The 14,856-nt window shown below is 37.9% G+C and overlaps 1 protein-coding gene across 4 annotated transcripts in view; it reads right to left on the bottom strand.

Annotated features, from left to right (window-relative positions):
- Positions 1-14,856, bottom strand: part of LOC107313584 (N-deacetylase and N-sulfotransferase 4) — a 104,852-nt gene that overhangs the window by 49,675 nt on the left and 40,321 nt on the right. For all 4 annotated transcript variants that reach the window (XM_015861948.3, XM_032444373.2, XM_015861949.3 and 1 more), the window contains 2 exons: positions 8,669-8,756; positions 3,576-3,730 (listed from right to left, as the gene is read on the bottom strand). In XM_015861948.3, coding sequence (XP_015717434.2) covers positions 3,576-3,730; positions 8,669-8,756 — 243 coding nt within the window. The remainder of the gene's footprint in view (positions 1-3,575; positions 3,731-8,668; positions 8,757-14,856) is intronic.

Below are 14,856 nucleotides of genomic sequence, written 5' to 3'. Positions count from 1 at the left end.
GTGAGGGAAGAATGAAACATGAATATACTGAGTGCGTCAACAGTGCATCAGCAGTGCAGGGCTTGGGTTTGCCCTCCTCTGTATGCAAGGGAAATATACTCTGAAACAGCAGAAACCTTGGAGGCCACATGGAATTCTACCAGGCATTAATTTCCTATAGCTGTTATACCCTTCTCTCAGAGCCTGAGGCTGTACTGGGGCCTGGGTTCAAATCCCCCCTGTGGCGCAAGTGGTAGAAGTGCTGCTCTGCTACACAGAGGCTTGAATCACAGAGGTTGGACTCGATGATCTCTAAGGTCCTTTCCAACCTGCACGAGGCTATTATCTATTATCTATTATTAGTGATGTGGGAGATGGACACTGGCAGCTGTGGGGCCATAGCTCAGGTATGTGTTTGCAGGGGTTTTGTTAAGCAGAACTTTCTTCATTTCTTGATAGATCTAGGGCAGTGTGGCAACAGCGTGTATGAAAGATGTCAGAAAACAACTTCCTCTCACCATCTAGATATGGAACTGCAGAAATGAGGAATGTCTCCATGATCATTAGAAGATTTGATATGCTCATATTAAAGGTGGTTTCCTTTGATTCACAAGTGGTTTACAGGTAAAGGGAATTCTTTAAAGACTGATGTTTTTATAAACCCCAGAGGTTTACGTATCCTCAGAGGTTTACTTATCTACACTGAAATCAAGGTAATAGAACAACTAATTAGCAAAAGGTTGTACGTATACAAATTTGTTTAGCTACCTGATTCCTATGAGTATTTTGTGATGTATCTGTTTGAAGCAGGCTGCAATTATAGCCTCAATTATAGAGCCTCACTCTGAGGTGCGAACGTACCAGTGTAGAACAGAACAAGGTGTTTTATCCAGCTGCTGGCTGTAACACCTGCGTTTCTTTCCTGTATCCAGCAGACTGTATTTACGGTCAAGCTTCTGCAAACCAAAGATTATACATTGTGTGAATGCAAGAGCCAATAAAAGTTGTGCTTGTGTACATTTATAACTCCATGTGATAATATCCATGAAATACTGTGTTTCAGATAAACTGACTTATGTTTGTTAAGCTTGACTTTAATCCACAGCACTCAGAGAAGAACATTCCTTTCCTGAAATGTTTTCTCCAAGTGAACATCACCACTCCTGAGCCTCATGCTCCCTTGCACGAAGAAACTGCTGACTGTGAAGGGATTTAGATTTAGCCTTTAAGGTCCAGGTTCCCAGTCAGTGTGATGTTTCTTCAAAAATGGAAATGCCCTGAGGAACTGACAGGTCTTAATGAAGATATATATATATCTATATATATATATAATATAAATATATATATATATTGTTGTGGTGGTGATTTTTGGGATGTTAAAGCAGCCTTGTTTTCTCTTTTCTGGTATAATTATTTGCTCTCCCATCTTGAAGAATTCATTTCCTTCTCATAGTGTTTAAGAAATGAACAAAGAAATACATCCGCTGAAAAATGAATGTGATCATAGTTCTGAATAATTACTGCAACTTTCCTTGCACAAACTGGCAAAGTGTTTTCTCTACTTACAGTTAAAACAGGAGGTGGGCAGATATGGTCAATAAATAGGAAATGTGTGAGAAAATGGCATAAACGTCAAGCTGTATTCCCTTGAGTAAGGTGCTAAATAAAGATAATAGAGCACAAATAAGATTTATAGCGCTAAGCAGATTTACTATTTACTGTTCTGGACCTATAATTTAAATTTGGAAACATGCTGTGAAGTAAAAGAATAATAAAAAGGACTTGCTTTCATTTTGGAAGACTTAAAGAAGTGCAGTTGTAGGAAAGGGAGTTCCTTTCTCAAAGAAGACGTGAGAATGAGAAAGAAAAGCACAAGGCTACTCTGGAGCCATAGCTGGAAGCTCTGTTAGATATCAGGGAGGCTGTCATATCAGGAAGACAAATTTCTACCCCAGAGTGGACTTCAAAGGAAGCCTTTTGAAAAGAAATGTTCTCATAAGTAAATTGCAGAGCTTGTATCGATTCAAGGTTGAGAGGTTGGTACAACCCCTGTCCAAATGTTAGCAGGAAATAAAGCTGTAATAACTGCAGCCTTTCCCTGACATCAGCCCCTTATTTATAGGCACCCAAAGGAGTCTCTACCCTTCAATGATGATAGGAAGATGGGCTTTATCTTTCTGTAGCTGAAGTTGCAAACATTCTATTACAAGCTCTGTTTTCAGGCTGCATTATAGATTTTATTTCTGAAAGTGATTTGACCTAAAAGACATCATGTTACCTGAAAATACTAGGAAAATTTTCCTGTAGGTTTAAAGATGAATAGTCCATGTGTACTTGGGATAAGAATTACTTAAATTGTTCTTGCATTTAAAATCTCAACTATGTATAGATTCCTTAGGTCTCTGCAGCAGTTAGTCCAGGTCAAACAAAGGACATGAACAGCCGAGAGTGAAAGCTAACAGTAACACTGATCTGTAGAAGAGAAAAGTCATCCAAAATGCCTCTGCACTGATTTCCTACAAAGATGCGGATGAGGGAGGTAATCTAGAGAGAAGAGTAAGTGGTTAAGCCATTTTTAATGAATTTGCTTTAAAGGTTGTTAGGAAAATATTTTCATAAACAAGGGAATAAATTACTTCCAACTGCTTGTTAAGGCATCTGTCTTGGCTTGGCTTCCTGATGCCTCTTGGCTCATGTGAGGGATGGGGAGCAGGGTCTGCTGCTGGCTGCCCTTTCTGAGCTGTGAGGGGCTGAGCTTTGTGCTCCCTAAGCAGCAGAGAAAGCTTCACTGTGCTACTCTGCTCTCTTGAGTGGCACAGGTTACTTGGCATTTCTGTGCCTTGTCAAAGTCCACATAAGTGTCTTTTCCAAAGAGAGCATTTGCAGACTTCGGCTTTTTTTTCTTTTTCTTTCTTTTTTTTTTTTTTTGTGATGCTGCTTAACTGAGTAGAATTACCCTGAATGGACTCTTAAGTGGTTTCCACGTGACCTCTGAGTGTAAGTGCTCTGAGCTCTGGGCAGTGCTAGAAGGACGGCTCTTGTAAGTTAACAACAGAAACAAGCAAAAAAGGAAATGTTATCTATAAGCATTACTAACAGCTTAGCTATGTGAAAAAGCATATTTTCAGGTCATCTGAAAAAGCACTCTGAAGTCCCAGAGCTTCACTTATTTACCTCATTAGCTTCAAGATTTCTCACAAACCGTGCACAACATTTCACAAAGTTGATGGAAGCTTTCACCCTCGAATTCTGAAGGTGTTTGCACCAGATGTCAAGGAGCTAAGAACCTGTGTATAATTCCCTTCCTAAAGCTCAAAAGGCTAAAAGACATATGCCAAGAGTTTCCTGCTTCTGATCCCTGTGGTCTTGTAAGACAAGGTCGATGGACTGCTTCCTATCCAGAAAGCCTGTCCCGGAGAAAAAGGCAAAATGCAGCCCAAGTTTGAGGCAGAGCGCTTCTTTTTTAGGACTGAGTTACCAATCTTGCAACCTTACTTTTATACCTATTTAAACATACATATACTACAAACATTATAGCCATGCTTTCCTTGTAGTATTTATATGCAAAGGTGATCCATCTGGTAACTCTTACTTACTAGTGCAAATTCTTTGTTGAGGATCATCTGCTCCACCAATGACGACTCATTGTGGAAGAGATGAGGCTGCATGTGACTCCACATGTGGGGAAACCACCAAAACTCATCCACAGATCTCAACAGCAAATCATCACCTTCATCTTCCTCCTCAGTGCCTGCAAAAGATAGAAGAAGAGAAAAAAAAATACTAGAAAAGTTTGTTTTCAAGATAGAGGCTGCTATAAAACCCTGGGTCTGTGGCCCTGATTTCTCACCATGCTATGGACAATCTCTAAAATATCACAGAAGGAATGAGATGAAATACCACGGATGATGGCTATCTCTTTCTATTTCTGACACTATGTTAATTGACTGTATTTCTAACACAATGCAAGTTTTAAGAGTGAATTGCTGTTCTATGTAATACAGTGGAGGTTTTCAGAAGTTCAGGCTCCCAGTGAAGACGGAGATTAGATGGACTGTCCACAGAGGTAGCTGAGTCACTATCCCTCAAAGTGCTCAAGAGACGTGAAGACATGATACTGAGGAACATGGTTTAGTAGGAGATATTGATGGTAGCTGGACAGGTGGAATGGATAGTCACAGAGGTCTTTTCCAACCTTAATGACTGCATGACTTGTAACCACCTGCTTTGGTTCCAGTTGACAGTGCATAGCTGAAGCTGGCTTGGTGGCCCTGCAGAATGCTGTGTAAAAGTGGCTTGCTAAAACTCACGCTTTACAGCTACCTCATTAACCTCAGCAAAGTGGAATCTTATACTTTCTGATAAAACATGAAAAAAGTTTCAAAAATGTGGTAAACACAAAAACAATGAAAAAAGTTCTACATGTTTCCTATGGTTTGATATTCTATTCTTGCCATGTTCAATCTCTAAGTTAAAAGGATTAGAATTCCTATGTTAGTGAAGAATATCTGTGTCAGGCAGAAACATGTATGCTTATAACAAATCAAACCCACCTATCTAAGAAATGATACAATGCTGCTTCCACAGTTTGCAGACATATGTCTCCAGTGCTTTCTTAATCTAGGAAGAAAAAGTTATGTTTCCACTAACTTTACCCTCAAATTACTGAACAACATTCAGTTTATTGCGCTCTCCTGTCTTGTTCCTTTATCATCTTAATTTAAATGCCTTTATTTAGCTTCAGTCAAAGAAATAATTGTCCAAATCAGTCTACTGATGCAAACATGGATTGCTTTCTCTCATGGGCCTTTCAGTGTTTGCAAAAATCATTGGAAGAAAATACTCCATGGATATCACTGTTTACCTTTGCGGTATGAAGCAGGAGCACATAGAGATAGCTGCTCAGTGCATGCACTTCGGCTCTTCATTTTTCACTTTTATAGGTCTGTTTTGAAGAATGCTACTACACAAAGGGAGCTTTTATTTGAAACTTTTACCTAGCATCAGTGAATCAGTTTATTCTCCCCTGTAGCATAAGGTTGCTCCTGCTGATGGGAGCCCTTCTGGAAAAGAGGGAAACAACTTTTTTGGGGGGGAACTTCTTCCTGAAACAAAGGGACCGGTGGCTGCGCTGTCTGCTCCATCATCCAAAAGTTCTGGATGGTACATTTTTAAATGCCTACTGTCTTGTTTCTTGGAATATATTCACTTGCACTTTCCCAGGGAAGTGCAATCAGAGGGGAGATAATTAACATAGACATTCCTGTTTCTAAGCAGGAAGAAGAGAAAAGGGTAAATATAATAAAGAACTGTAATTATTTGACGTAAGATTTAGGCTGAATGATAATTCATTGCCTTATTAAAGTGGGCGCACATGGCAAAAAGTATGATTGTTTAGATACATTATTTTATATCACATTTTATATTGATCTATTTATGAATTTAGGTACAATTCATCAAAATTTGCAAACATGTTTGTTTTACCATAGCAAAGATAAACAAGATAAAACACTTTCCATATTATACAGACAAAGTGGCAAAGTTGGAACAGAAAGGCTTGAAGTTTAACACTTGGTGAAGTTTTCACTTCTGGAGGACTATGTTCTTTATAGGCTGCAAAAAGAATGTGGTTTTTTTTTTTTTTTTTTTTTTTTTGGTAGAGGTATTTTTTAAAAAGTCAGAAGTTTAATGTTTGTGAAGTGCTTATATATTTTGAATATTTTTTGCCCAACATTTTGTTTAAAGTATTGAAAGCAAAATAAGAAATTGTGAAGTTTTCAATTCTTGTATAAACAGCTTTATGTGATTTTCTGTCTTCATTTTAGTCTGAAATCTGAAAACTGCAGTAGACCTACGATCAAGAAGATAAACATATATCTGCTTTGAAAGACAGAATGCACTTTGCACAGGTGGATAATAATTCAGTGTTCGAATGCGTGTAATAAATAAACCTTCATTTTGAACCTACAGCAACTTAGAGCTCTCAAGCTCAAGACTGAAACTAAGATTGAAGTTGCCATCAATAGTCTTAGAAATTTCAAATGCAAATTTTCATCTCTATTGCCATAGTGTAAACAAGCAGAAGATATTTGCTAAAACTGCATAACCAGTGGTCTGTGCTCTTTTTATTTTAATCTATCAGTCTCACATCTACAGTGCATAGTATACCTGTGCTACAGGAGGGAATGGTGATAGCATTAAGATGTGTCAGTTATTGTACTGGTATGCAGGCAAGCCAAATAGGATTGGTATTTGTCATGCAGAAGTCAGCAGTGTCTTTCAGTGAAAATGCATAACTGTTTAATACGCCAACACGTTCCCAAGATCATCTCCCTCCTGTAGGTTTAAAGTGAGCCTAGTTCTGGAAAGGCAAGCAAAATCACACATTAAAGAAGTCAATAAGGCACAGCAATCTCGGTGCACTAATAAAACATGTTGAATATCTGATACTAAAAGCCTCTGGGGGTAAACGAGCTACATTTAGAGTAATTAAAGAATACTTTTCCATGTTTTATTTATTATGAGTCAATAAAGTGTATATTGCATAGAGAATACTTTAGAATCTTTCTGCTAAACTGATATGACAAATGCCACTGCTGACCTGCAAATGAAGTGCTCACTTAAAAACTTGAATACTTCACTGAGTACAGACAGCAGCGTGTCTCTTAATGGAGGCAATGGCATGCTTAATCTCATTAAGTAGTTTTGTGCTATTTTGGTATTCCTTGAGATCCTTAGGAGGGCAGGCAAACATGCACGTTCTCCTATATTCTCTTGCTGTAGTGGCAGTAGTGAATCAAATTGGTCAGTGTTATACAAGCAGGGCAATGAAACCTGTTGGCTAGTAGGAACTGGGTTCACTAAGAAATAGTAACAGCAAATGGAGATGAGTGAGACTGTCAGAAAAAGTGCTTTGGGAGGTAAAGTGTGCTTTTGTAGGAAAGCTTCACATTTTCTGCCAACCACTTCCTTAATCTTATAATATTAGTAATAAATTATCTCCTTTTCCACCTCTTCTCCTCCTTGAATTGTCTTTCTGTGGTGGACACTGAAACGTCTGATATCAGCTTTGCTTTGTAGATAACTGCAATGGAGCAGCATCCTGCTTCAGAGCTGCTCAGAGCCTTGGGTAATTTTGTTTATTTTGCTGTATTAAGTGTATGTCCAATTAATCTCCAGAAGAGCTAACTATACAGTCAGGTCAAGATGAAGTGAGGAGAATACTGAAGGTCTGTCTCCAAAGTTCTTCCCTAATCACAGGTCTGCCAGTGGCTTGTTATATGACTCCAGGCAAGTAATTCCATCTCTCTCTACATCTCATTTTTCTCAGACTCTGCTGCTTATTTCTTTAGTCTGTAAGGTTTCCTGGGCAGCAGTTGCCTAGCATTATGTGTCCGCACAAGGAGAAAACAGCCTGGACTTTCAGTGGTGCCTGAGAGCAACAGTAACACAAATGAATAATTTTGGTTTCCTTCTCTCTAATTATCTTTCAAATGATTTCTCATCCCCTTCTCTCCCAGGGTCCTTTTTACTCTTCTAATTGATGATGAAGTAGAGGCATAAGAGGTAGATGAGCTGTCTAGCATCATGTTCACATTCTGGCAATGAAATGGCGACTACTGCTGCATTTACATTGTGACAGGGAATCTTCATCTTCCTGCTGTACTACGCAGCTACCTTGTGACCTGTTACAGCTAGGACTGTATCATTCCTTGCTTCTAAACTTCTCTCATCATTTTGCTGTTGCAATGCCTCCACATCTCCTCTAAATGATTCCCAGCCTACAAAGTGCCACTCGGGCAAGAAGCATCAGATGTGGTTGAATGTATTGGCAGCTGAGAATTCTTGAGTCTTGAAAGATGAGAAAGGTGCAGTACAAGGAGAAGGACAGTATATGTCTCTGTTGCAGTGAGTCTCTAAATATGTCTTTTTGTCTTAGAGGAAAGAAGATGAAGGGGAAGGGAGGGAGTAAAAGGTGGAGAGGAGACATTGTGCAGCACAGAAGTGGTACAAAAGAGAGAGAGGAGTCATAAAAAGGACATGTAAAAGCACCTAATCTTCCATGGAAGCATGGTGTGGGTGTACAACTTGTTCCTGCATCCAGTACAGAGGTAACAGTATTTTAATTACAGTTATTTTCATCTTGTTTTCCCTTTTCTTGGAAAAAAGACTGTACTTCTGAACTGCATGATTCTACCTTCATCTTTCTTCCCAGTTTTCAGATTGTTAAAATAAATAACTTCTAATCATAACAAAGTCTTATGTGTCCCATTTAAGTACATCTGCATCTTTAGAGGTTATGAGAAATGTTTTCTTTCAGTCTTATGTATTTCTTTGTATCTGTCACGCAGGTAAATCTTTAGTATGTCTTCTCTGCTCTCATGCCTTGTGCAGAATTGTAGAGATCTTGGCAGCTCCTTTTCTCCTTTTACAACACTACGGTTTACTACCATGTATCTTTCAGAAAAGCACCAATGACATCTACGTATTCCTAATAACTTTATGCATAGGCTATTCTTGCCCCAGTGGACAGTGAATAAGACTCTGGATGCTAAAATGGTGGAGCATATATTTCCCACTCCTCTATCAAGTCAGTACTTTAATTAAAAAAAGGCATGTCTAAATCTGGGCTTAAAATCCTGTCACCTATTTATCTGTAGCTACCTGAAAACATGAAGTTCCTTCTTACCTGTATGGTAAAATTTTCCTGAAAATCCAAGGTTGAAGGTAAAATTTGCAACCTGAGTGCGCAGTAAATTTTGAGTCTCTAGTAAAGCCTGAAATAAATAAGAAATTAACATGCATTTAGAAAAGAGAGTATTAATTTTTGAATGCCTCATTTTAGAAAATTGTGTCCAGCTGAGGAGATAAAACAAAGAAGATCCTGTTAAATATTTCACATTTCATTTTGAGGTTATTCTTCTTTTTTCCTTTTTCTTTTTTTAACACTATCACAGTTAGCTTAATCTGCTCCATCAGTTTGATGATCAAGCAATGCTAGTAGTAGTTTCTAAGTGGTGAAGTACATGACAGACCAAAATACTGTATATTATTTGCAATGATCTATGGCAGGACTTGAATCCAGTCATTGAGAGTTAGTGGTACACTAAATCACTAAGCAACCCACATTTGGAGTTATTAATGAGGCTTGATAAAATGTGCTTAAACTCCAAAGTTAGAAATACTGCTTACCATCCAGGTGTGGAGGCATTGGGGTTTACTTACCTGCAGAAACATATTTGATTGTGTTTAATCACCAAATTCAGGGTTATTTGTTAAAGTCAAATTTTAACCTATAGTAGAAGTAACATCCATTTTTCTCATGAACATAATTAAATTCATGTTTATTTTATTTCTCCTCCATGAAAAGGATAAGACTAATCTAAACAAAAGCAAGGACAAGTATATTGCGTACAGAATAGGTGTAGTCCTGGTAATCTATCTAATGTGTGTTTTTTCTTGCACACGTTTCCAACAAACACAGAAAAAGATAATGGTTCTGTCTGCATGAGTTGTCTACCTCTATTGTTAGGTCATCATCTCTGCGCTGCTTCTAAAGATAGTCCTTGCTATGCAGATGTCTGCTTTGAATCATCAGCTCACATAATCTGGATGTGCTATGTATGCGAAATGGATAGTGCATTCATCTCTCTATACATTTTGCCACTGTTGAATGGGTTATAAACTCTATTTTCATCAATTTTCCATGTCTCCATTATGTGGCTCTCTAGAACTTTTCACATCATCTACTAATAACATTTCTATTGATCAAATGTTCATGTTCTAGTAATGTTCAAAGACAAAGTGATCACAATGGTTTACACGCAGCCCAAAGTCCAGCTAAAATTTCCTTTCATTTCAAAAGATTGAATTTTGTATGTTCATTAGGAATTTCACTTTACACTACAGGAAGACAGCATCACCATTTTGTTCAACTCACTGGTATTAACTGGAAGAAAGGAAAGAACTATTTGTATCCAAAGTGTAATTAGTCCCTTATAAAATGACGAATCATGGATTTAAGAAGCTGAAATGCAGATAGGTGGCCTATGCAATCCTAATCCATATGGGAGCCAAGCAAAACAAATCACTGGTTGCACAATTTCTGATATTTCCTTTGTGTTGCACTGGGTTAGGAGGTGCTGTCAGCTGCTGTCAGCTTTCATGGTAGGACATTAACTTTCTAAAGGTACTGATTGCATGTTAACTACAGTATATTTAGAGGCTATGGACGTTGGAGCTCTAGTCTCTTCTAAAGCTTCATTTGCTAACACTCATTGTTGATAAAGGTGTTGTTTGGGTGCCACGCCACTTCAGAAGACATCAGAAGGTGTGTCTTCATTTTATGTTTGTTCCAACAGAAATGTTGATTGAATGTTAAAGAAGACATAAACAGTGGTTATCAGCCGTTGCAGTCACCTAGTGGATATGTTGCTAAAGGAAATAAGTGTAACAATCTTATTGCAGTAAATTATGTGCTTGAGCATTGTGTCTTGAGATACATTAAGTTTTCCAGCCTATACTGCCAGACATTTAATAAATTATCATTTAATTTCTGTGACAATTTCACATGTTGTGGCTCTATCTACATACTATATAAATATTCACCAACACATTTAACCTTAGCTAATAGTGGCATTAATCTCTAGGAAATTGAGGAATATCCCCAGTTGATTAAAAAAGTCACTAAACTGACTCCATTAGAGTCATAAGCAGAGAATCTGAGTTGTTATATGTTAAAATATAACCTCCCAAGCTAAGTAGAGCATTTTATATATGTTGAGGAAGACTGATTGGCTTAGAAAAATCAATTCAGTTTTCCTTTGAGGAAAGAGCACCTTGAGAAATTATCTTTTAATGTATAGTACAAGAAGGTATGCAAAAGAACTGTCATTATATCACTTTATTTTTTTTTTCTTTCTCTAAATTCCCTCAAACTCACGTTTCAATAAGATCACAGAACTGGAAGGTGGGCAGAAGCTTTACATCCCAGTGAGGTCTCATTAAAATTTCAGAGTGAGGATTAAGATGTAAATCCTGTAACCTGCAGTGTGTCAAGCATTTTTCTCTGTCTAAAGGGCAAATCTGTCACTCAAACTATATTTGCCTTGGTCCCAAATACTTGGTTTTATTGCCATTTCCATATATGCATATTAACTTCAATGATATGTGGCTAAATTTCATTTTCATGACCTCACTCTGTTTCAATACTAAGAGGATACTGTTAACCTTATGCATTTTGTCACTGCTTACCTTTTTGTAGAGGATGGGAAACAGCACTCCAAAACACCTCCCCAGGTGATTAGGGTTTACCTTCCCTACTTTCACAGAATATATATTTGAACAAAATTTCTAATGACCTACACTGCCCTCACCAGTAAATTTGCAGAGTAAATAATAAGAATTTTATATCCTACAGGGTACAGACTTTAACAGCACACAGTACCATGACAAGAAAAGAGCTGATGACTTTTTTTCATCATCCTCCTTGCATGCTTGTGAGTGATTAAACCCCTGCTTTCTAGTGCTGAAACAAGGATGGCTGTTGTTCAAGCAGGGTTGCTGCCCACTGGCTCCTGGGTGTTGCAGCCTGGAGGAGTTCTGTGTCCCTGCCATCTGGTGCTAGAAATCTTTCCAGGGCTCACAGCCTTCAAAAGAGGTGGAAGGTATTTATTTTATTCTAATAACACTCAGGGAAGGATTTTGCAGGATGAGGAAGGACTATTGAATTTTAACAGCTGGAAATCATACCTTCCACCAGGTGTGAATACAGCTATTCACACTCTGCTTAGGTCTTGCTGTGCTCTCCCTGCCTCTCCTTGGCAGACCTCACTCCCCAGAGCCTCATCTGTCTCCATCCCTGTCACCACTCTCATTGACTTTGTATCATGACCTCAGGACTTGATGCTGTCACTGAAGGAGAAACTTGGAAGCTTGACTGGTAGGCACAGCCCATAACTTTAGAAGAAGGAGATTCATACAGAGGAATGTAGGAAAAAAGCATGATAAATCTTATTTTGTAGAGGAGGTATGTTTTTGTTGTTGTTTTAATTTTTATTTTATTCTTATATTTCCACTGTCCATAGTATTAAAATCCTATCTGCCAGTGTATATCTTTCCTTCAGAGCCAGTAGGATTACTCATTTTCCTTCCATTACTGAGCCTTAAAAGAGTTCTAAGTAGAGGAAGGCTGTTTGTAAGTGTTGAAGGCTATGGAAGAATGCAATTAACATTTCCCATTGAATGGGTAGGGGTGTGTTAAACTAATAGCTGTTTACTCACCATTGCTTTTTTGTTGAACAGTTAAGTAAATCGTGCTAGATAATTATTGTTTTCCAAGAAAAGAACCGTGGAGCACATTTGCACGTGGACAAGCTGGCATGTCTCATTGCCAGCCTAAGCAAATAGCTTCTTTTTCATATTTAGTTATTTATTTTAGGTATTCCAGGTTGTTCTTTCAAATACAAAAACCAATTGCCAGGAATATCTCAAAACTTGTGATTTTCTTTTTGTTAATTGATTCTTTATTTTGTCAATGAAGCTTCTCTCTGTGACATCCACGAGATATGTTGTTTCTTCTTAACACTACATTTATATTCAGCAGTATTTCACATTAATCCATATAATCAATTTTTGTAGATTTGAAATTTCTGTGGTTTTTGCCTCCCTAATTGGTGCATCTATTGTGCAGAAGTGAGAATTTTTCTGCTATGTCCTTGTTAATTATAACTCTATCCTTCATTTACATAATAAACTTTTTGGGGCAATTTCTTCAGTAACATTTCATGGCTAATAGGAAGCAATTTGCTTTCCTTTATTAAGTACATTAAAACTTCATGCCCCAGACATCATTGACTGTAAACATTTGATTCTGCTCAAATTTAATGCACCAAGGCATTTTGCTCTGCCATATTAGGTTTATTTATGTGCTATGTTCTGGATTGTTAGCTGCTAATGAGACTTCAGCTCTTATTGCTCTGAGGCCTGAACACTAACCTCATTTTAATGAGTTCATTATTTGCTGCCTTCTGAATGGAAGACAACAAATTTTCCTTTTAATTAAAGGTCAAAATACCTCTGGCTAAGAAAAGTGAAGAGGTTATCAAATCCTTAGAGAAAGTAAAAGAATGACTTTTTTTTCTGATTTTGTTGCCAACCATGGGAAGGCCAGATTGAGGTAGAAGGTATTTCTCAGGGGACCAAAACTCCAAATCTAACTAAACTAAATGACAATTACACTAAAACATGATAGATAGTGTTCCAAAGATGTGGTAACCACCACCCACCACCCAGAAAATAAGTAAATAAATAAATAAACTGAAAAAAAGGGAAAATAAAGCAACAACTAAAAACCAAGCACACGCACACACACACACACACAAAACAACCCCAAAACACTGAAAGTTGGCCAAATAATTAAAGAGACTTTCCTACTAACTCAAAGGTCCTTGTGGATCAATACTAGTACTGGAGTCTGAGCCCTTGCTAGCACGTGTGGTGATTTATAGGGTGAAGAAGGCAGATGCTGGATGAAGCAAGTCAACAAAATTAATCTCATATTCCTTATTGGGGAAAGTGGGGCAGTACTGGGGGCTGTTTGTAGTGAGAGAGGTGTATGGAACCCTGTGTGTATGTGTGTGTGTGTATGCAAGTAAAAGGGATAAGTGAACCTCTTCTTTGAAAACACAGGCTGGAAATTTTAGTTAAATGAAAAATATAATTAATTAAAGGAATTAACATGCAGCCCTTATTCTTTGTTGTGCATTTGATACCTGGTCACCACCCTAACTGCAGCCTAACCTAGAGTTAGGTTGATTCATGTAGCTCTCATTTGAGAAGCTGCTCATGCCATGTGGTGTTAGACATGTGAAGAGCCTTTGTCAAAGAAAGGACTGGTGTGTGAGTGAACACCTGGTGAAAACTTGTTAAAATTTGTTTTTGGAAGAAAATCCAAATGTTTTGTGAAACAGACATTGTTTAGAACAAAACCTAAAACTGTCAAAAAGTCCATATAGCAGCTTATAGCAGTTCCCACAAAGACAAGCCAAAATTTATTACTTCTGCCGATGTTTTAGGGACCTTCCCGGAAGGGATTTGAATTTTTCAAACTAACAAAAGCTCAAGAACTTAGTAACTAGAGATTCCCATCTCTATAGCAAAGACCTCTGTGGTCAGGGTGCCCAGGGTCCCCAACATGTGGGGCACTTCACTCAGTAGATATGCCCAGTAAAACCTGATCCAAGATTACCACACAGCCTGTCCATTATGAGAAGAAATGAGAAAGGACACAGTTCTTTGTACAGTTTGAGAAGAGATCAAGGGAAGGAGAGGAGTGTAGGTATTTTTGCTTTTCAATGTATCTATAACTTGCTGTCATCTAGAGTTATATTATTTCTTTTGAATCATTCTGGGAAGCATTTCTGATGTGGGAGGATGTGCCAGTGGCAGGCATCCTATAGCCAAGGTTATGTAGCCCCATCACCATCTCTGGGATATGACTAAGAATCTTGTCAAAAATGGGCTAAATTCCCATTACTCAAAGTCATCATTCATTTAGGAATGGATCCTAGTGCTGGGTAGTGGTTCCAGTGCTGCATTTTATTCTCTCTTTAAAGTGCATGTGGGCATAAAATGTATACATGCTACCCATATATGAATTATTATTCATTTGTATGTACTGAAGATAAAAAGTATAAGCAAATATGTAAGTGTAGATATTCCTTTAGAGAATATCTTCCTTTATATGATGTTTATAGCAAAGAGGACTTTTATTTGGTACAGGTTGCCCAGAGAGGCTAAGGAATGTATCCTTTGAGATGCAAAAAATCAGGCATGGACAAGACCCTGTTCAGATTGATCTAACTTTGACGTTGCCTC

Source organism: Coturnix japonica, chromosome 4 (genome assembly GCF_054131305.1).
Source record: "Coturnix japonica strain WE chromosome 4, WE-NBRP24, whole genome shotgun sequence".
NCBI classification, from domain to species: Eukaryota; Metazoa; Chordata; class Aves; order Galliformes; family Phasianidae; genus Coturnix; species Coturnix japonica.
The sequence above is the reverse complement of the archived record's forward strand: the minus strand, read 5'-3'. Positions and strand labels throughout refer to the sequence as shown.